Source organism: Salvelinus sp. IW2-2015, unplaced genomic scaffold (genome assembly GCF_002910315.2).
Source record: "Salvelinus sp. IW2-2015 unplaced genomic scaffold, ASM291031v2 Un_scaffold1646, whole genome shotgun sequence".
Classification (NCBI taxonomy): Eukaryota; Metazoa; Chordata; class Actinopteri; order Salmoniformes; family Salmonidae; genus Salvelinus; species Salvelinus sp. IW2-2015.
In genome coordinates, this window is record NW_019943059.1 from 39,686 (window position 1) to 63,148 (window position 23,463).

Below are 23,463 nucleotides of genomic sequence, written 5' to 3' on the forward strand. Positions count from 1 at the left end.
TGAAGATTGAAGTTCCGTTTTTTGTGAATTAATGCACTTTAACACTTGTTTACGGTGCATTAATGTAAGGATGCAGTTGAAATACTCAGCATATTATTTATAGATTTTTTTTTTTTAACTATTTAATATGAGTATTTTTTTTACCTCAAGTTTTTCAACTCCTGTCTTTTCACAGGAGTTGAAAAATATCTAAGCCATTGGAGGATGCCAAAGCTCCTCACAATATAATAATTGGATAATGTACATGGTACTCTCTTATGGGAGACGAATGCTACTGCAACAATTTTTTTTCATGTTGCCCAAAAAAACGGCAGTTACAATGCAATACCAAATGCACTGCTGGCCAGTGAAACTACCAACTACACAATGCCTGTACATAATTGAATGTTTTCAAATATTAATGCAGCTAAGAGTTATTATATATTTTTTTTGTAGTTTATAATTGTTTTTAGTTAATTTTATTCTATTTGGCTATCTTTTTTTTAACCTTCTAAATGACGTTTTTTCCCCCATGCTGTGTGCTGCAACTAGCAGAATCATGGATACTTCCTTTCTCCTTATTGGTCTGTACGTAATGCCTGATTCAAATCTTATTTATTTTGAACTAATGTTTTTACCTCCCATTTGTGGTTTGACAATCAAATATTTATCCACTGCCTCACTAGACTGGACTGTCAACCTAGTACAAAAGTCAATAATGTGTGATATACTGTATAATTGTTTGACATTTCTACAGTCTATTTGGTATGAATTTCAAGCCGTTGCATACAGATCTATAGAAGCTGAAGTTAGTTCTGCTTCACAAATGGAGGGTAAAATGCTCTTTATCTCACCCATCATATCCTATCTAAAGCAATGGAAATCAATAATTCGGTCTATGTATAGTACAACTACAGTTGATACAGAACCCCTTGAACCCCTAACCCATCTCCCTCCCTCCCCTCGACAAAGGCATTATGTAAACGTGTTGAATCACCCATAACCTTTCGCTTCAGCACATATTAATGCATATCGCTATTGTTTAATTGAGCTCAATTTACATGGCTTCTCTGCCTGCGCCTGCAAATTACAAGGGAATTGTAATGTGTCAAGCTTGACTTTTTCATATTCAGTATTATGTATTTTTTTATTTTTAATAATTTGTTCAATGTTTTGGTCAAAATTATCATTTTTGTCTTCTTTGTTTTTTGTTTTCACCCCATTGTATTTGAACATCTTTCAGAAATGTAATAATGAGGAAATGTGCAATACAAATAGGCATCTTTAAAAAGCATAGCTATAGAAAAACATGATCAACATTACCTTTCTTGTCTAAGGAGATATGATCCCAAAATATATTGTATATCCCTTAATCCATTCAAGCCATCATCTGTCATGTAAACACCTTTAGGTCATGACTCATTTCAGGTCCACTGCTTTTTTCATATAGCCTTTTTCAAAAGAGCAACAGTTGCTAATGGCACTAAACATACTCCAATCCCATTGGAGATGCTTACTTCCGTTGAGCTACAGCACAAAATGTTGTGACATGATGGACATGATTTTTAACCAATGGCCACGTAAGAATCCCTTCTGATCCTTCCTCCTGGCTAGCGTGCGTGGCTAGTGGACTGTGAATGGCACCGGCAGAACCCAATGACCCGGGTTCCCGACCTCGTTAACATCTAGCTGTTCTCTACCACAGATCCACCGAGGTAAGAGTTGTGTCAGCATCGAGGGCCTCTAGGTACTCACCAGACTGCCTTCGAGCTGTCACGTTTGTGCCTGAACAAAATGTTTTTCTTCTTGGAGTGTCTCTCTCCTCCACCTACTGTACGCAGATGCCCCCATGCCATTTGAACACAAGCCATGCCGGCCTCTTCAACCCCGTTGCCATGGCAAGAGTGACATTTGGAACCATCGCAGATGTCAACCGCGTAATGTAAACTGGGAGACTGTTAAGCGGTAGTCTTGTCGGGAACGTGTACTACAGGGCCATCGTAGTTTAATCCATCCACTTCCAAACCTATACCTACCACCAAATATAAGAAAACACTTTTTTATGTACAGTATCTCCATGTCCTCGATTAAGCCCCATGGGAATTCATTTCAGACTTGACCATGTTCAGAATGTTTAGAATCTTCTGAGGAGAAYGAGAGAAAATACTACATGGGTTTGGTTCTTTGTCCACAGATTACAACAGTGATGTTCRTGAGGTCCWCTAAAGRTGYTTAGTTTAAAAGTTTCCTCTACAGATTATTTTTTTAATCACTTATCCCCACATAACAGTTAAGGTGCTTCCCGGCTTTGGAAGGTCTCGGTTCATTTCTTTTCCCCTCCAGTAGGTTTGATAGGGAAGAAACACACACACACCCTTCAGTTTTAACTTTGGTGGAGGGTGCCACAGATTTGTGGTAAAGTAGCACCCATGCAAGGGCCACACACACACACACACAACGACTAGGGAAGCCATTCATGTCAGAGAGAATAGATTAGAGCCTCTATCATATTTGCGAATTCAGCCAAGTGAGACAGTCCCTACTGACGCCACACTGCCTCGACTCTCTGCCCCCGCCTCCTTTCTCTCTTTTTATTTTAACAAATTGGCYGGCCTTCCCGAGCGTGACGTTCCCTTAAGCCTAGTAATCCTAGATAGCACCAGCCGGAATGGCTTTTTTRCTCCCGGCTCTTTTTTTCTACTTTTCTTTTACTAGTGCCTCCTTGCTCACGCTTTGGCCTCTTCCACCATACTTCCYCCATGTTCTTTTTCTTTCTTTTGCCTCAACCAAAGCTAGTAGTTCCCAGTGCCGAAAGCTAGTCACTTGAAGTAAGAAGAAAGAAGAGATTGCATATGTTGACTGTATCTAGTGTATGAGGTTTGGGTCGCAGAAGCATGTGATGTGAGATATTGTGTGTTGGTGTGTTTGAGAGAGGACGTGTGCACTGTGATGAGATGGATTGCGTGCAGGTGAGGTCAGGAGAAAGATAGGAGGAGGTCAGGGATGAGGTTGGTTGTGTGTGGGATGCGTTGGGGAACCTGAGATGGATCAGATTGCGGATTGTAGACTGTCTCTTATACACATCTAGATGTGTATAAGAGACAGGTTAAAACCAGCAGCAACAGCTTCCATCAGAGACAATGAATAACACTGCATCATACTTCCTCCTCTTCTCCCATCTCCCACAGCTTGGGCTAATGAACAATCCATGTACGATGCGTGACGGTGAAATCTCATTATCAAAACACCATTTTAATTGCGGTAGTTAAAGTTTTGAAGCCCAGTAAGTCTCGCGCCGGTGGCGCCCTGATAGCGGGGCAGCACAGCCACGAGGGGCTAATCTAAAACGAATTAGATTGCGGCTGTCGAAGATGGATAGATGCTCTCACTCTTTGTCTCTCTCGTTCTGTCTCTCTCCAGCTTTTTAGCGGGTGGCATATTAATCATGTGTCTGATTTATTCAGCTTTATATAATTTGCTGTGGTGAAGCTTCAACTTCTGTCTGATGGCTTATTCTGTCCTGGTGTGAAGGGAGAGGCTGGAGAGCCAGGTTAATGAGAGAAAGGGTAGGTTAGGGTGGTAGGAGATGTGATGTTTTGAGAAAGTTAGTAGTAAGTGTTTGTGAAAGGGGTGTGAGGTGTTTAACCTAAGGGTTGTTTTTAGTAGGTATTTTGAACATAACTTTTTCAGAGTGAACTTTTTATGTTGTTTGCTCGTGAAGGAAGTCAATGAATGAAAGAAAAGAAGAAGAAAAGGAGAGGGATGAAAGCTTWCTCAGTGRTAGAACTGATGGTAACGCTTCAGACAGGTGGAATGGGACTGCCGACTACGCCAAGTGTTACTTATTAACACAATTGCTTAGCACAACAGGTGGCGTTGGGGCATTGTTTAGAATGCTAATGTGTTGCATGGCTGAGGAATAGAGCATGCTGGTTCTTTGTTGTGTTTCCTGCTGCGCTGAGACTCTCACTGTTTGACTTCCTGTTCTAATTACTACTTTATACTCTCTTTAATTTACCCGCAGACAGATACATCACGTCACATCGCACTAAGCAATAACTGCTCACACTGCTTAAAACGACCTTCCTTTTTTTGTATGGGTACCAATTTGGACCATATTTATTTCCACATCCATATTTTCTGGAGGGAGGATTTGTCAGATAAAGATGTGTGTCATTTGAGGGGTCACTGAATACATTTTAGTTGACGTAGTCAAAAGTCTTGTTAWTACCTAAGATCTGGCCTTCATGAGCATTCAGTYACGCCAGTTATAGTCTAATTCCTATTTACAGTAGAAAGTAGTGTGGCAAATCTCCAACACTGTCACAAAAACCTAATTTGTAGACAAGGCCTCAAACCAAAGTTACACTCTCTAAACCAATGCTCTGTAAACCGTCTAGGTCCTTATACCCAAACTTGAAACAATAATGACCCACTACCAGCATGTCAACTCTGTTACATCATACCACCAGTGCTTCGAGTTGGACCAAAGGAGTTGCTATAGTATTTGTTTTTCTCTCTTTCTTTATTTGCATTATTCTTATGCAACATTTGTGTTCAACTCCATAGAGACAACTCTAGAGACTAGTCCTGTTTTCAAAAGAAAGGTGTCATGGGAGGTTGGATTTCAAGAGAAACTGATTCCTTTTGTAAATGTCACCGACGTGAGTCATTCGGTGTGACAGAATGTAATGTTGTGTGACAAGGCGATAAAGCAGCAGGACATGTCATGATATTACCATTTTTGCATCCGTGAGTAAGTCAATAAGTGTATGTGAAAGTACAGCAAATGTACAAATAATCAAATCAGTCTACWCTTCAARGGGYAACATAACAKTTGGTCTGTGTGCTAGCGGTTCTTTTTGGAAACAAGGCTGTRCCTTTTTACCGTTTTCATTCTGAAAACCTTTTTCGTTGTTGTARCTTGTTCATGTTTACATTGTATCTTGCATTGCCCTAAAGAGAAACACTATTAAATGTATTATCTTTGTTTAATTAATGTTGCCTCTCTGTTTTCATTTGTTAGCCTGAACATACATTATGAAACAGAATATTTGCAGTATTATTATTATTAAACGTTTCAGTCATATAGCAGACGCAGAAGTATATGTTCATACTTTTTCCCCTGTACTGGTCCCCCGTGGGAATAGAACCCACAACCCTATCATTGTAAGCACCATGCTCTACCAGCCCAGCCACACAGGACCAACTGAGCTGTTATGACTCATACATTCATATTTAGATTTATTTATAACTTTTACATACAATCGTAGGTGGCAGTAAATGCATTGAATGATACATATATCTTCATTTGTTGTATGGTATGAATCAGAAGAAGTATATTTAGACTTGGATGGTACAATTTAATAATCCTGTTTTAGATGTACTGTATATTGTATGAGTTATGAGAGAACTGTAAAAATTGTAAAGGCAGAAAATGAAGATGAACTAGTACGGCAGAGCCCTACCTACTGCTAACGAGAAAGATGGAGGAACAAAATCATACTGTGGCATCCGGACATCTATASACATGTAGAAAGATGTATCACATACGCCTAAATGAACACGAAAAATGTGCACACCTACCTCCCCTTAGGACAACCACCCAACCCCCATCGAACCCCCACAAAACGCTCGCTTTCAACAGAACATGTGCAAGTTACCCTCAGCATCTAAAGGTCGGAGCATTCATCACATTTATCACGGGTGGTTATGGGAGATGTAGAGAGAATGTAACACTCAGGCTAACAGCTGTGAGAGGACTAATACATAGAGATATCATGTCCAACATAAACACTGTATTGGAGTATTTCAGGAAGGTTCTAGAATGACAGGTATCAAATAAAGACGTAACAAACACTTAGGCCGACAGTGTTTCTGACACCTTTTGGTTGCACATAGACCATTTGGGAATACTTCAGAGAGGTATTGAAGTAAAGGTCTTAGTGCTTCTGTTCAGTCCATGTCACTGTCATCTTCAGGTGTGACGGTGATGGCATATTTAAGTGAGACAAGTGTCGACAGCTGAGGAAAGCTCCCATAGGACGACCCGTCGCTAAAACAGATTCTCATTGGTCAGTGGAACTATTTATATATATCCACTAGATGGCAATCTTGAGCTAGTCTGTTCTCCTCAGCCTTAGCTGGAGGAGTCATAGGGGAGTTTGAGCTCATGGTTTGCGGTTTTTATCTGTTTATTTGTAAAGGTCTTACCTCAAGGGCCTTTGTAAAGCAGGTATAAGGACTGCATGTATTCCCAATTTTTTTTTTAAACACATGAACATTTAATCCATCATCACAGAGTATTACCTATGGACATTAACTATGACCCATCACTTTATAACAGAGATATGGGATACTAATACATCTTGATGACAGATTTGATATATATCGTCTAGATTATTATCAGACCTCATACCTCCTCCTAGATATTACCATGTCTTACACGCTATTAATCCACTACTGACAGACATATGTATATCTGGGGACATCAGAGGGATATTTGGAATGAGGTGGTAGCTGCCTGCAGTGCTTGGAGCCCCTGACCCTAAGCCTAGTGTCCCCTGGAGGACCCCGGTTGAACATAGACCACCTAGGCAGATGGGGCCGTCCAAAACACATGATGTAACAGGTGCCCCAAATCACATACCACTGAAAGCACCAGGTTCCGTTGGACCACAGAAGGTCAGCGTTGTGTTGATCTGGGTTAGCAACTCTATTTGGATTCCTTTGTGTTTTATGACTATGCTGACACAAACTGTGTACATGATCCATGCAATCAGTGTGGCTGGGGGATGATAGTAATCTTAATCAATGGATTGTATCATTATTTGAAACCCTTGTTAGCGGACAGCTAAAAATGTTTTTATGTACTATCTCTGTTTTATCAATGTACCAATTGGGCTTCAGGAAGAAGCATAGCACAATTACAACAGCCATGAAGGTTTTAAATMATTTCACTGAAGCCTTTGACAAAAAACATCACTGTCTCACTTTTTATTGATCTCTCTAAGGCTTTTGATACAGTTGATAATGCTATACTATGGCAGAGACTGTCGAGCATTGATCTTTCGGCGCATGCAGTTGCATGGTTTGCTAACTATCTGTCTGATAGAACTCAGTGCACTCAATTTGATGGGCTCATGTCTGTTAAATTGTCTGTCTGTAATGGTGTGCCCCAGGGCTCTGTACTTGGTAGAGGCGAAGGTCGAGAGCCGTGCGTCCTCCGAAACACAACCCAATCAAGCCGCACTGCTTCTTGACACAATGCCCACTTAACCCGGAAGCCAGCCACACCAATGTGCTGGAAGAAACACTGTACACCTGGCAACCGTTTCAGCATGCGCTGCTCCCGGCCCCCCACAGGAGTTGCTAGTGCGCGATGGGACAAGGACGTCCCTGCCAGCTAAACCCTCCCCTATCCCGGGCGATGCTGGGCCAATTGTGCGCCGCCCCGTGGGTCTCCCGGTCGCAGCCGGCTGTGACAGAGCCTGGACTCGAACCCAGAATCTCCAGTGGCACAGCTAGCACTGCGATCTAATGGTGTTTTCTAAAGCAAGAAATAGACCTCTGAACCTTTCAACTATTACTACCTGTCAGGGCAATGAGATTGAAACTGTAACCTCATAGAAATATCTTGGAATTTTAATTGATGACAGCCTCTCTTTTAAATTGCATATTCAACAATTTACATTTAAAAAAAATTGAAGTTGGGATTTTATTTTAGGAACAAGGCCTGTTTTTCTTTTGAAGCCAGAAGTAGGCTAGTATCAGCTACATTTATGCCAGTACTAGACTATGGGGATATTTTATATATGAATGCTTCCTCTCAGTGTTTGAGATCAATTGACACCCTTTACCATGGAGTACTGAGATTTATTTTAAACTGCAAAACCCTTACGCACCAATGCACTTTATATACCAGGGTTGGCTGGCCTTCTCTAGTCAATCGTAGGCTCAGTCACTGGTATACTTTTATTTACAAAGCCATTTTGGGTTTACTACCTTTTTATTTGGGCATTTTTATTGTTCAGAAGGTTGATTTGAGGCTGATTCCCTGACCTGTCAATGTTTTTAATTTGCTGTTTTATGATTTTGTTATACTCTTGTGAATTCTATGTTTTTTTACTAGATTACCTGTAGTTTGGCCAGGACGCTCTTGAAAAAGAGACTTCAAATCTCAATGAGCCCTTCCAGGTTAAATAAACGTTAAAAAAAAAGAAAAAGAAAGACATTTACTGGATTAATTAAAATCAAGAGTATGGATATAATAAATAAGAATTTGTCATCAAGTGCATGTTATAGTTGGATATGTATGGGAGATAATCCAATCATATTAAGATATTGGAGATGTGATAGAAAATATAGAATTAGCTTGTAGTCACATTTTTTGTAATTTATGTTCTATTCAAGTTTTATGAGAAAAGCAGGCACAGACAATTCTTTGAAACACGTCTGGAAAGTTTATTGACACAATCGTCCGACTCACATTTAACAGAGCTGACAAACAGATCACTTGGAAACTAGTTTTCAAATAAAGACAGGTTTGCAAAGTATCTTAAACAATGGATGAGTCACAACATAGAACATATATTCTTCTATATCATGGAAAATAGGAGCAATCGTGTTTGACCTAGCCTATGTTACATTTCTATGTGTAGCGTTCTGATCGACCCCTGAACTCTGTCTAAATGATGGCCGAGGAGATTGCGATGTAGCYTTTTATTTTTTAGCTTGTCTTCTATTGGTCCCAAAGTTCACTAACTAGGACGGCGTGAACAATCAACTCAAACAACAAAAAGACAGAAAATAAAGTATATTTCCCAGGTGATACCTGTCTAGTGATATCTGAAGAAGGGTTTTTCTAAAATGGAGGATAGTAGAAGAAGAAAGAAAACACCCAAGTACAGTAGGATCTGAGATCAAAACACTTCAATGGAAGATAGATACAATACAGGGTCGACAAACAATCAGGAGAGAAACCAAAAATGTTTTTGGGGGTAAATTGGTATCACACTGCAACTGGTTAGTGTTATAGTTAGGGCCCTGATTTTTCCAGGTCACTAGGTAAGGAACAATTCTGGGCCCTAGTCATAGTATCTGTGTGGAGGGCTGAACTTTAAGCCACTGAGTACTGACATGAGTCAGACCACTTCAATTAATCCTGTATGTAACTCAATAAATATGATAGGCAGCAATTTAGGTGCCTTGTTTTTTTTTGCATGATATTTAACTTTTACGTTATTATAGGTTGTCAATGTACGGTATGCCATTTATGACATTACCGTATGTCCAATGACTATTGTTTACATTAGTGGTTGTGGGTTAAATTCCTTGGAAAAAGGGCCAGTAAAAAAAACTGTAAAAAAAACATTTKAAGCAAGGGGAAAATACGTGAGTTTAGCACAGACATTGCAAATTACAAGGTGGGTTAACACATTTATTTTTTATTGGATTTCGGATTTCATCGGACACTTAGTATCAGCACACATTTTACTGCGATAGAATATGCCAGAGATTACCTATAGTCTAGACCATTTAAAAAGTACAATCAGYATTCTTATAAAGTGACATTTAACATTGCCATACAACGACGGGCTTTAAATTTATACTTGGTAAGAGCTATAAAAACAAACCTGGTTTGGACTCGAAAGGAGGCATAAACAACAACGTAAAAATTACAAAAAAATTCCGCGTCTGAATATTCAGAGTTTGTGAAATTATTAATCTGTGCTTGTCTTTTACCCAAAGCAACGAGGTGTTATGATTGTATACTGCAGGGAGTCCCAGGTATTGGTGGAAGGTACAAGATAATATCGTTCCTGGCTTTAGGATACACCGTAGAAGTAGAAATAGCTGATTATTTCATGGTTTCAATCAACCAGAAAACAAACATTACAATCATGACTATCAATCGGGGAAAAAAGCTGACAAAATATGTTTTTTCTCTCTCGATACTACCAACCACACCAATAAAACTATTTGCCTCATTTTAAAACATAAATTAACATTCAAAATGTGAATTAACACTCAAGCAGTAGCGTATAATATCATAAAAACACAAAGTTCTGTTTGTGAGTGTAAAGAGGAGGTTTACGAAACATCTGTCAGTATTTGCCCCAAACACAGAGAGCTGGCAAACACTGTCGCAGCATTACATTCCAGATTCATTTGTCGATTATCTATTCATTACACCAAGATGCAAGATAAACGTGATAAAAAAAATGCCTTTTCAGCTCTCGGCAGAAAGCTATGACATATAGCTCCAGTACACACAAGCGCGAGGGGAATTTCAATGGGATATATGACACATTCTGATCATAAAGGGGAAAAGTCTTACTTTTACAAAATCACATTTTCAGGTAGTCTTGCATTGATGTCAATGGGAGACTGAGTGATAATTCGACTTAAGTGTAAATTAGGATTCGCCCCAAAGGGATAAAAGTCATATGGGGTAAGTGACAGCACGTGTAACCGACTGTATATCTACTTGTAACATTGAGGAACTCTCATCTACCTCTCATAACCCTACATTAATGTGTGTAACTGTGAAGGGTATTTGTAGCTGGTGGAAGCACTATGCAGATGTTAGAAGAGTACCGTGATAGGGTTAGGGTTGTGTACATATTACTGACTGTCTGCGATGCAAATGACCGCTGACCTGTAAGTATTTTGAGTTATAAAAATAAGTTAGGGTCAACTCAGTTTTGTTTCATGTGCTTTTAATCCTCTGAGTTTCTGAAGTCCTGTTTCTGAAGCTTTTCTTCTGACACACAACATCGTATTTGGTATTTAGTAAGGGGTCTTGGTGAGAGAAAAAAATGGATAGAAACAAAGCATTATTAATCACACATCCGTTGGTAACAAATTAACTGTTCATAAATTAAGGCAGGGAGCTGTGTCGGATCGACGTTGAACGCTATTACCATGACAACAATCACAGTGCATTGGGCTGGTGTTTGCGTAAACTGTCACCATTTTTGGGGCGTTAACAGCTGGACCTGAGGAACACCCAATAAATGTACTTTCACTTCCTGCTTCCAGTCACATGATGTGGGTACAAATTGTGGGATTGGATTGGGAGCTGAGGCTGCCAGTGACATTGTTTTGATGGCTGTTTAAATGTATTGTGTAAAATAATATGTATCCTCTCCTTTCTTGATGGGGCATTTCCGAGAGCGCAGTACTGACTCCAGTGCAACATACAACACTGCAGAGCAAGCAGATAGCTAGCTAGCACAACAGGACAGCTACGACCAATGAATGTGCTATAGAACTACCACACAAATACATTTGGTTGAGAATATATGACTTACTGTATGGGAGCAAGAGGTGATACAGCACTCCTTCACACGTCATATACTTACGTCCCTATACTTCACAACCTTATACAACTGTAGTCATCTTCCTATTGATGAATCCTATGACTACTACAGAAATGCATCCCTTTCCGGTCACAACCCTTGAGCAACAAATAAGTCCTCTCTTTTCCTCTGCAGTTTGCCTAAGTAACACACAGACAGAAGTTGTGCCATACTGAGACGTTATGTTAATAAAAAACTATCTGTGGAAAAGGGTAGACATTTTGCCTGTTTTTTTACAGACAAAGTCGAGTCAAGTTAAGAAGCAAATGTTGGAACTTAACAGTCCTTCTCCTCTTCAACATAAATAGATCATCTCAAGACCAAAAACGTTGAATTGAAACCACCTGGTTTGCTTCCATGCAAACGAGCAAACGAGCGGCAGTCGTCTGGAATTGGCTTAAACAACCAAATAAAAAGTATTTTCACGTCTTCTCTTTCCTCAAAGTCTGAAACTTCCTGAATCCTTGGAGAGCAAGAAGAATGAAAACTTCTAGTTGAGAGAGGAAGTTCTCGACGCGGTTGCAAAGCCGTCACACACTGCGTCAGAGAGGGAAAGTGGAAATGTAAGAGACCTTTGCAGTGCAGGTCTACTAACTGTACCAGCCAACAAAAAATGGGTATTTGAAACAAAAACCAAGATTCTTCCTCAATATCCATCACACAAAAATACCAGAGTGAACTGTCCATTGTCCATTTCCCTGATCTTAAAAGTTTATCAAAGTCTTTCCCCAACGTCATCCTCCTCTCCCCATTAACTTATGCCTGTGGCCCTCAGTTTCGAGGCCCTTGGCTTCAAAGGCCCCCTACGTGCTACGGTAGGTCTTAATGATGTCTTTGATTTGTCTCCTGCAGATGGGGCAGCAGGCGTTGGACATTTTCTTGAGTTTGACGCCGCAGGTGTAGCAGAGACACATGTGACCGCAGGCGTAGATGACCGTGTCCACGTGGTTCTCGTAGCAGATGGAACACTCATCGCCTGTCGGCCACCCGGGCCCTCTCCCGCTGCCTGATGGGAAGGTGGGCGACTTGGGGAGGCTGACGGGCGAGCTGGGGGTCGTTCCTGTTAGGGGGGAGGTAGTGACGGAGGGAGGGAAGGAGGGAGAGGGAGAAAGAGAGAGAGCATGTGTTAGGGGTGTCAGTAATCAATAGACTAATGAAAGAACCTTCTGCATGTACACTACCGGTCAAAAGTTTTAGAACACCTACTCACCTACTGGTCTTTCTTTCTTTTTACTATTTTCTACATTGTAGAATAATGAAGACATCATAACTATGAAATAACACATAACCAAAAACGTGTTAGACAAATCAAAATATATTTTATATTTGTGATTCTTCAAATAGCCACGCTTTGCCTTGGTGACAGCTTTGCACACTCTTGGCATTCTCTAAACCAGCTTCACCTGGAATGCTTTTCCAACAGTCTTGAAGGAGTTCCCACATATGCTGAGCACTTTTGGCTGCTTTTCCTTCACTCTGCGGTCCAACTCATCCCAAACCATCTCAATTTGGTTGAGGTCGGGGGATTGTGGAGGTCAGGTCATCTGATGCAGCACTCCATCACTCTCCTTCTTGGTAAAATAGCCCTTACACAGCCTGGAGGTGTGTTGGGTCGTTGTCCTGTTGAAAAACAAACTATAGTCCCAGTAAGGCGGCAGGTAGCCTAGTGGTTAGAGTGTTGGGCCAGTAACCAAAAGGTTACTGTTAGATCAAATCCCTGAGCTGACAATGTAAAAATCTGTCGTTCTACCCCTGAACAAGGCAGTTAACCCATTGTTCCTAGGCCTTTATTGTAATTAAGAATTTGTTCTTAACTGACTTGCCTAGTTAAATAAAGGGAAAAAAAGGAACAGCCACATGGGATGGATTATTGCTGTGGTAGCCATGCTGGTTGTGTGCTTTAATTCTAAATAAATCACAGACAGTATCACCAGCAAAGCACCATAAGACCTCCTCCTCCATGCTTTACGGTGGGAAATACACATATGGAGATCATCTTTTCACTCACAAAAACACAGCGTTTGGAACCAAACATCTTAAATTTGGACTCCAGACGAAAGGACAAATATCCATCGATGTCCATTGCTTGTGTTTCTTGGCCCAAGCAAGTCTCTTCTTCTTATTGGTGTCCTTTAGTAGTGGTTTGTTTGCAGCAATTCGACCACGAAGGCCTGATTCACACGGTCTCATCTGAACAGTTGATGTTGCCGTGTCTGTTACTTGAAGTCTGTGAAGCATTTATTTGTCTGCAATTTCAGAGGCTGGTAACTCTAATGAACTTATCCTCTGCAGCAGAGGTAACTCTGGGTCTTCCATTCCTGTGGCAGTCCTCATGAGAGCCAGTTTCATCATAATGCTTGATGGTTTTTGCGACTGCCCTTGAAGAAACTATGTTCAAAGTTCTTGAAATGTTCCGTATTGACTGACCTTCATGTCTTAAAGTAATGATGGACTGTCGTTTCTCTTTGCTTATTTGAGCTGTTCTTGACATAATATGGACTTGATCTTTTACCAAATAGGGCTATCTTCTGTATACTACCCTTACCTTGTCACAACACAACTGATTGGCTCAAACACATTAAGAAGGAAAGACATTCCACAAATTCACTTTGAAGAAGGCACACCTGTTAATTGAAATGCATTCCAGGTATCTACCTCATGAAGCTGATTGAGAGAATGCCAAGAGTGTGCAAAGCTGTCACCAAGGCAAAGGGTGGCTATTTGAAGAATCTCACAAATAAAATATTTTTTGATTTGTTTAACACTTTTTTGGTTACTACATGATTCCATATGTGTTATTTCATAGTTTCGATATCTTCATTATTATTCTACAATGTAGAAAATAGTAAAAAGGAAGAAAAACCCTTGAATGAGTAGGCGTTCTAAAGCTTTTGACCAGTAGTGTATGAACTGATGTAATGGATCTAATCTACAGTGTTGATCAATACATTCCTTACAATAAATACAGTACAAACCCATTTTACTACTGTTGTTCTACTATGAAGGCAGCCTCACATTACGTAACTACAACAGTAGACGAGACATTGRGTCCTCTCGCTGCACAGCACGAGAAGCAATGTACCGAYCAGACTCACCACCCAGGACATCTGCTACCTAGTGTCCCCCTCTCCTCTCTTAACCCCCTGCAGTGGGTTTGATAGTTTGATTAATAGAGTGGCTCTGAAAGGTACAGACCTCCCACAGAGCCACCACAGTAGGCACCGGAGCAGGGGCCTCCCAGGCCTCCGTTAAGGACAGGGTCGGAGCTTCCACTACCCAGGGCCAGGGCTAGGGCGCTGGGGGTGTGGGGGGAGGAGGAGGGAGAGCTGGGGATAGAGGGAGCCCGCGCAGGCTGGTCCCCGAGATGTGTGGAACCTGGAGCCGGAGAACAGACAGAGAGAAAAGAGATGGTTATGAAAGCATATAGAGTTCAAATATAGCCACCTCAAATAGAGCCACCCGAACTATAGTCACCTCAACTATAGCCACCTCAACTATAGCCACCTCAACTATAGGCACCTCAACTATAGTCACCTCAACTATAGGCACCTCAACTATAGTCACCTCAAATATAGCCACCTCAACTATAGTCACCTCAAATATAGCCACCTCAACTATAGGCACCTCAAATATAGCCACCTCAACTATAGGCACCTCAACTATAGCCACCTCAACTATAGTCACCTAAACTATAGCCACCTCAACTATAGTCACCTCAAATATAGCCACTCAACTATAGGCACTCAATATAGCCACTCTCAACTATAGGCACCTCAAATATAGCCACCTCAACTATAGCACCTCAAATATAAATAAATACATAAATATGCCACCTCCAACCACTATAGGCACCTCAAATATAGGCACCTCAACTATAGGCACCTCAACTATAGCACTCAACGATAGCCACCTCAACGATAGCCACTTAACTATAGCCACCTCAAATATAGGCATCTCAAATATAGGCACCTTTAGTACTGTAAGTGGACTATCCAGTAGGTTCTACATTGAGAATGATCCTATATCATAAAGAACCGAGAGAAAGAAAGATTATTATTACTATTTTGATGTATTTATTTATTTATATTAATTTAAAAAAGTCTCAGTAATATTTATTATATATATATATTCTATATAGTATTTATCTCATATATATATATATATATATTATATTATATATATAATATATATATATTATATTTATATATATTATATAAAAATCCCCCATTCTCTAATCACACATTTACCAATACTTTGTATTTATTGTTATTGTTGGTGTCATTTTCTCAACTGGTTTTAGCAACAGTGGCCTTCTTCATTCATGCTAATAAAGCTAATCTGAATCTGAAAGAAGAGTTGGTATGTTATGAAGACATAGGCCTACAAAGATCAGAGGGGGTTTTCTCTAAGTGTGCTATACAGTTACTATACAGTACATTGGTAGACAGATGAATGATTACTATTACTAGTCTGTTCAACCTCTCTTTCGTATCGTCTGAGATTCCGAAAGATTGGAAAGCGGCCGTGGTCATCCCCCTCTTCAAAGGGGGAGACAATCTAGACCCAAACTGTTACAGACCTATATTCATCCTGCCCTGTCTTTCTGAAGTCTTCGAAAGCCAAGTGAACAAACAGATCATCGACCATCTCGAATCCCACTGTACCTTCTCCGCTATGCAATCCGGATTCCGAGCTGGTCACGGGTGCACCTCAGCCACGCTCAAGGTCCTAAACGATATCATAACCACCATCGATAAAAAACAGTAGTGTGCAGCCGTCTTCATCAACCTGGCCAAGGCTTTCGACTCTGTCAATCACTGTATACTTATCGGCAGACTCAACAGCTTTGGTTTCTCTAATGACTGCCTCGCCTGGTTCACTAACTACTTTGCAGATAGAGTTCAGTGTGTCAAATCGGAGGGCCTGTTGTCTGGACCTCTGGCAGTCTCTATGGGGGTGACACAGGGTTCAATTCTTGGGCCGACTCTTTTCTCTGTATATATCAATGATGTCGCTCTTGCTGCTGGTGATTCTTTGATCCACCTCTACGCAGACAACACCATTCTTTGGACACTGTGTTAACAAACCTCCAAACGAGCTTCAATGCCATACAACACTCCTTCCGTGGCCTCCAACTGCTCTTAAATGCAAGTAAAACTAAATGCTTCAACCGATCGCTGCCCACACGCGCCCGCCCGCCTAGCATCACTACTCTGGACGGTTCTGACTTAGAATATGTGGACAACTATAAATACCTAGGTGTCTGGCTAGACTGTAAACTCTCCTTCCAGACTCACATTAAGCATCTCCAATCCAAAGTTAAATCTAGAATCGGCTTCCTATTTCGCAACAAAGCCTCCTTCACTCATGCTGCCAAAAATACCCTCGTAAAACTGACTATCCTGCCGATCCTTGACTTTGGCGATGTCATTTACAAAATAGCCTCCAAAACTCTACTCAGCAAACTGGATGTAGTCTATCACAGTGCCATCCGTTTTGTCACCAAAGCCCCATATACTCCCCACCATTGCGACCTGTATGCTCTCGTTGGCTGGTCCTCACTACATATTCGCCGCCAAACCCACTGGCTCCAGGTCATCTATACGTTTTTGCTATGTAAAGCTCCGCCTTATCTCAGCTCACTGGTCACCATAGCAACACCCACCCGTAGCACACGCTCCAGCAGGTATATTTCACTGGTCATCCCCAAAGCCTACACCTCCTTTGGTCGCCTTTCCTTACAGTTCTCGGCTGCCAATGACTGGAACGAATTGCAAAAATCACTGAAGTTGGAGACTTATATCGCCCTCACTAACTTCAAGCATCGGCTGTCAGAGCAGCTTACCGATCGCTGCAGCTGTACACAGGCCATGTGTAAATACCCCATCCAACCATCTACCTACCTCATCCCCATATTATTATTTTTTTTTTTTTCCTGCTCTTTTGCACACTAGTATTTATACCAGTATGTATACTTGCACATCGTCATCTGCACATCTATCACTCCAGTGTTAATTGCTAAATTGTAATTACTTTGCCACTATGGCCTATTTATTGCCTTACCTCCTTACTTCATTTGCACACACTGTCTACAGATTTTCTATTGTGTTATTGACTGTACGTTTGTTTATCCCATGTGTAACTCTGTTGTTGTTTTTGTTGCACTCCTTTGCATTATCTTGGCCAGGTCGCAGTTGTAAATGAGAACTTGTTCTCAACTGGCCTACCTGATCTTATGATCTTATGATCCTATTGAAGTGAATGGCTTTCAGTAACTTTTGGGGATTTCTAGCGTGAAGTTTAGGGTGATATTTGGGGGTTTGTCACGTTCCACTCTTTTTTTTTTTTTTACATCCCCTGTTTCTGTGGTGAAGGCAGGGAAACAAATGGAAATTCCAAGTCCATGTTTAAGAAGCACATATATATTGATACCAGTGTTGCCTAAGGTGAGGGGTCATGTTTCAGAGTCCCCAGCCCCAGTGTGATTAACATGACATAATGGGTTCCAAAGTCACGGACATGGACACATTACGTCGGAATGCGACCCTGGCTACGTCAGACATACAGTACATGCCTGTACATCGATGAAAGAGGATACGTCAGAAAAATGATGTTTGAAGTATCTGAGGACCAAGTGGTTCGTTAACATTGGTTGACGGTTGGTTAGTTAAATGGTTGATAGTGATTGAGTAGTAATCATTTATAAAGACTGAGCAAGATTGAGCGTCGCTGTTGATTTTATAAAGGGGGATCGCCTAATCAAAGTGATACTACACCAAAAACAAACGTCATTTTTTCCCCTAGACTGTATTCATGGAAGTAGACATATTGAATACATCCAGGTATTGTTAGTGCAACGCTGACCCGCGGTAGTTGTAATGTGAGACCAATTGTTTTATTTTTGGTGTAAGTAGGCACTAACAGAATGACTATTTAATGTTTAGTAAATTACTATGAAAATTGTCTGTCTTGTTGAGTGTATGTGTCATAATTAAAAAAGACAAATTATTAAAAACTTTGCTAATTCGCTAGGAACAATGGAAATGGCTATCGTCACCATTTTGCCCTAAAGCCACAACATCCACAAATAGGGACATCATCAGCAACAACAGCGACAAACAAGCCACAATGAACTACAATGAACCCTTGAACATTTCAATAACATGTTATCTTAAGACCCGAGGGATGAGAGGAGGAATAGTTAATCAAAGCCTATGGGGACCGTGGTAACTGGGAGTGACCTTGATTGTCTTTCTCAGTGCGGTATGTCTGTTTTTCTGGATGGCATGATGGAAGAACGTGAAATATGAGTCGTCTGGTGTGTGGCCCATGGTCCATCATTAAGACTGCCATCAGCTGACAACATGGCGACCGGCCAACGTTTCTGACATCTCTCTGGGAGCGATTGATCTATGGCCAGATCCAAAATGGCTGCCCGGCTGCGGTCTTTCTATGCTCACGAACACTGGAGAGGCTGTCGACTAGGCCAGTGGTTCCAAAACTTTTTTGCTTACTGTACCACCAACTTAATTTACCCACTCGTGCACTTTATCAGTCGGCCTATGGTCTCATGAGTCTTCTCAAGTACCCCCTGTGGATAGGCCAAGTACCCCCAGAGGTCCTAGTACCCCTGTTTGGGAACCACTGGACTAGGTGGCCATTTTGGTTCTGCGACAATGCTAACATTGTTGGCTGTAATACTGATCTCTGTTACCTGATGACTGACTGACACGGTGCATTACGTCATGTGGTAGGCTGTACTGTACAAGTCTTGTGGAGTCTTGGAGGTTTTCTAAATGGGGCTGTATGTGCTGGTATAGTTGAAGAGGAGTGTTAAGACCTGGGCTGTTTGTTTGTGTAGAGGGTGGCTCTGGTGCCCCAAGGCTCTTGGTGCCTCAGTGTGTGTGTATGTCTAAGTGTGTGTGTGTGTGTGCGATGTGTGTGTATGTGTGTGTGTTTGTGCCGTGTGTTTTTAGATGGTCATATGTAGAATGTCTATGTATAACACACAGTCCCATAACTATCCTTAGTTCGTATGTACACACCCTTATCCTCCTTATAAACTACCACTACAACTACTACTCAGAGTCCCCCTACGATCACATTACTACTACACTGACAGGTCCCCCTATGGACTCTAACCCAGAGGTGTGGTGCTGGTGCCGAGCCTCTCTCTGTCCTCCATCTCTCCCATTTTAATCCCCTATCTGGCTTGTCCTCAGCAGCTGACCTAGGATCAGTGGAGCCCAGCCCTGATCCTCCTGTTCACTCCCAGATTAACTTAGAGAGGGACTGTGGACAGCTGTGGCGGCTAACTCCCACTGCCTCCCAAATGGCACCCTATTCCCTATGTGGTGCACTACTTTTGACTGCACTACTTTTGACCAGAGCTCTATGGGCCCTAGTAAAAAGTAGTGCACTATATAGGGAATAGGGTGCCATTTGGGACACAGAGAGTTTATTAAGAAGAGTATGTTTGTCCAGATCCTCTAAAGCAGTCTGCTATGGGAGGATTCTGAGGAATGTGGGCTATGTGACACTGAGACTGGGACATACTTTGACTCAACAACACTGGGTCACACACTGTCGCAGCACCTCGATGGGGTTGTGGCTTCAAAATGGCCGCTTGGCCCTACCGTCATGGTTGTGACTGAGGATGACCTTAGGTCATCATAGGTCTCTACATCTTAGAAGAGGAGTGTGGGATTTCCTTCCAGGGATCTGTTTAGTGGTAGACTGATGAATAGGAGGGGAAGATGGGAGGAGGAAAAGAGGGGAGTGGGGTTGTAAAGTGGTTGCTTATCTTTCTACATCCATTGAGCTTTTCTGAAACACGATATCCAAAGAAACTTTAAGAGCTTTGAGAGGTTTGGCGACTGTATAATGGTGGTCTTTAAGTTTGTTGTCGGCGCCATTTTCTACATTTAGGCTCTCAATGGTAATTTGTCAAATCTATATATAGGATAGTAAATTCTGTATATCTAGTTAAAGCTGCAATATGTAACTTTTTGGTCGACCTGACCAAATTCACATAGAAGTGTGATTTATAGATCTGTCATTCTGATTGAAAACAAGTCTAAGAGGTGGTAGATGTGCGATATTTCTACGCTTCCTGTGCTTTGTTTCGTTTTTTGCGTCTATTACTCACACCAGTTTCAATCAGCTGAAAACACAATATTTTGGGGTATGGAAACAATATTTCACAGCGATTTAAATGGTACAATGATTCTCTACACTATACATACTTGCAGGCGTGTGTAGAGTGTGTGTGAGAGACGGGATATTATCTGGCCCGACATGAAGTGAGTGATTTTATCAGTGCTCTGGTGCTGGAAATGTTTTGTAACATCCAGGTGTTTACAGCCCTGACATCGTAACATCCCTGCTATCAGATGTTAGTATCTGTAGGGCGGTGTGCGTGTGTATCTGTGCGTATGTGTATGTGTACACTGAGTGTACAAAACATTAAGGCCACTTTCATAATATTGAGTTGCACCCCCCATGCCCTCATAACAGCCTCAATTCGTCGGGGCATGAACTCTACAAGGTGTCAAAAGCATTCCACAGGGACGCTGGCCCATGTTGACACCAATGCTTCCCACAGTTGTGTCAAGTTGGCTGGATGTTCTTTGGTGGACCATTCTTGATACACACGGGAAACTGTTGAGCGTGAAAACCCCAGCAACGTTGTCTCAAGGCTTGAAAAATATGATTTAACCTGTCTCCTCCCCTTCCTCTACACTGATTGAAGTGGATTTAACAAGTGACATCAATAAGGGATCATAGCTTTCACCTGGATTAACCTGGTCAGTCTATGTCATGGAAAGAGCATGTTTCCTTAATGTTTTGTACACTCTGTGTGTGTGCGTGCGCGTGCGCGTGCGCGTGTGTGTATAGTAGTAGAGGCTAGAGAGATCATGTTCATTGTAAACACAGACCGCGCTGGATGATACTATCTCACGTCATATGCTGCCCTTTACCGCTCATTAAAATCCAGTGGTGAGTGCCCGCCGTGTGTGTGTGTATGTGTGTTTGTGTGTGTGTGTGTGTGTGTGTGTGTGTGTGTGTGTGTGTGTGTGTGTGTGTGTGTGTGTGTGTGTGTGTGTGTGCAAATGCTAGGGAAGAGAAGGATATCAGAGTCACTAGACAGGGAGAGTGAGAGAAGGTGAGAGAGAGAGAGGGGGAGAGAGAGAGAGAGAGGGAGAGAGAGAGAGAGAGAGGGGGAGAGAGAGAGAGGGAGAGGGAGGAAGAGAGCAAGAGAGCGATGGCAGGAAAGGTGAATAAACAGCCAACCATGTCAGACCCAAGGATGTTTCAATGTTTCAGTCTGAAGGAGGGAGAAAAGAACGTGGGGGAAAGAAAGAAAGAATTACAGTGGCTGGAGTAGCTGTGGGTGTCGGGCGAGACGGTTCACTTGAGCGTGAACGAGCTGACATTCTAATGGAATCTATAATGTATGGGGGGAGAGGGTCAGAGTAATAGTGTCCTATTTCTCTACTGCTGTTCTCTCCCTCCCTCTAACATCTCCTCTACTATCACACCATCATCCCCCCAATTTACAGATGTAGGACCTTCATTTGATCACTCCATTTCTGGACAACTTTCCGGTAATGCAGGACATTTAAAACGTGTAGTGTTGATTATAACCCACGTTGATTATAATCCACATTTGTTAATTTGTTCATTCATTTGTTTATCCATTCATCCATTCATTCATTTATTCATTACTCTTAATCATTCATTAATTAACTGCTCAATCCTTAATGAATTCATTTGTTCATTCATTCTCTATGAATATCCAATTGTTGCTTCTTAGTGAGCACGCTAGCTAGGAGCCCTAATCTTGACCTTCAGTGTTCACTCACCCTACCAAGGGCACTCCCCCACTAGGTGAGCTCAGGAATTAGTGGACCTCATGTCAGTGCACAACACACACAGCTTAAGCCAGCTTAAAGGAGCACTCCCAAATGTATACGCAGCCCCACGGGACAAATTCAGGTAAACCTGAAAGCCTGTAAAACAAATTCAGACCTGCCATCACATAAACAGATAAGACACTTCCTAACGTTGAAGAATTGGAACATACAGGTGATTTACTATCTATCAGGGTTAGAAGGAATTCCTCGATTTTTCTGATGAATGACTGTAGTGTGGAGTCTCTAGAACAGTCGTTTCATGTTGCCGTAAACTCCTCGTAAGGTGGTCCGTACCTAAAGAAACTCAGCAGTATTCAGGCAGTTCTGTTGTCTGATAACAGACGACCAAGCAACAGTGCTTAGCAACAAGAGAACTTCCTTGAACTCCTTGCAGAAACCTGACAAATTACCCGTAATGCTCTAGCTAGATGTTTTTAAAAGCACATGTAATGTACTAGTAACAACAGACAGTCAGAACAAACCACAACACCATAACACCATCTCCCTGTGCAGCTAACGAGTTCCTAGTAAAAAAGCATGGTGAGAAGACCCATAGGGCTGCATTTCCTGTGCAGTTTTCATGTAGGCCCATAGTATTGACTGTTGGCTTAGTGCCACTGCAGTTGTCCTATCTATCAATACCCCAGAGCCACACTCCAGCCTCAGACAGTGTGTAGTGTGCGCTGCAGCCCTAAGTGTCATGTATTGATGTGGCTTTCATTGATCGCGCTGTCAGCCACCTGCCTGTGTGTCTCCAGAGTGCCTAAAGGAGCAGACCAGATCCAAAATGGTGGCTGTGTAATGTAATATAATGAGACCAGTTCTAACATGGTGGCATGAGGGCATGTCGATGCCTTGCTAACTGCTGTGACCTCCATGGCTGCATGGAGAATAAGCGTGTTAGCATGAGGGCAATTTACAGGTGGGCAAACAAGCAGCACTTAATGAAAATTTGTCCGAATATGGACCCGTACAAATGTTAATGGCTGCAAGCAATGTAGTGCATTTGAATGCTGTGCCAACAAACCCAATGCGTCCATTTGTGAGCTATTTGGGGAAAAAAGTGGGGTGGGGGGTTCAATCCCCCCCTTGACAACTTTCCCAATTTTGTAACCCGAAACGGTATGACATTTTAAATCGTTAAGAACGGCCAAGAACCTATGCTCGTCCTAATGCGGAGAGAGACTAATTGAGAACTGCGTTGC

General features: G+C 41.8%; 1 protein-coding gene across 1 annotated transcript in view; it reads right to left on the bottom strand.

Annotated features, from left to right (window-relative positions):
• Window positions 1-9,405: 9,405 nt before the first annotated feature.
• Window positions 9,406-23,463, bottom strand: part of LOC112071575 (E3 ubiquitin-protein ligase NEURL1-like) — a 40,610-nt gene continuing 26,552 nt past the window's right edge. The window contains exons 3-4 of the mRNA XM_070439443.1: window positions 14,538-14,732; window positions 9,406-12,402 (exon numbers count right to left, since the gene is read on the bottom strand). Of these exons, the coding sequence (XP_070295544.1) occupies window positions 12,146-12,402; window positions 14,538-14,732 (452 nt within the window). The 3' untranslated portion in view covers window positions 9,406-12,145. The remainder of the gene's footprint in view (window positions 12,403-14,537; window positions 14,733-23,463) is intronic.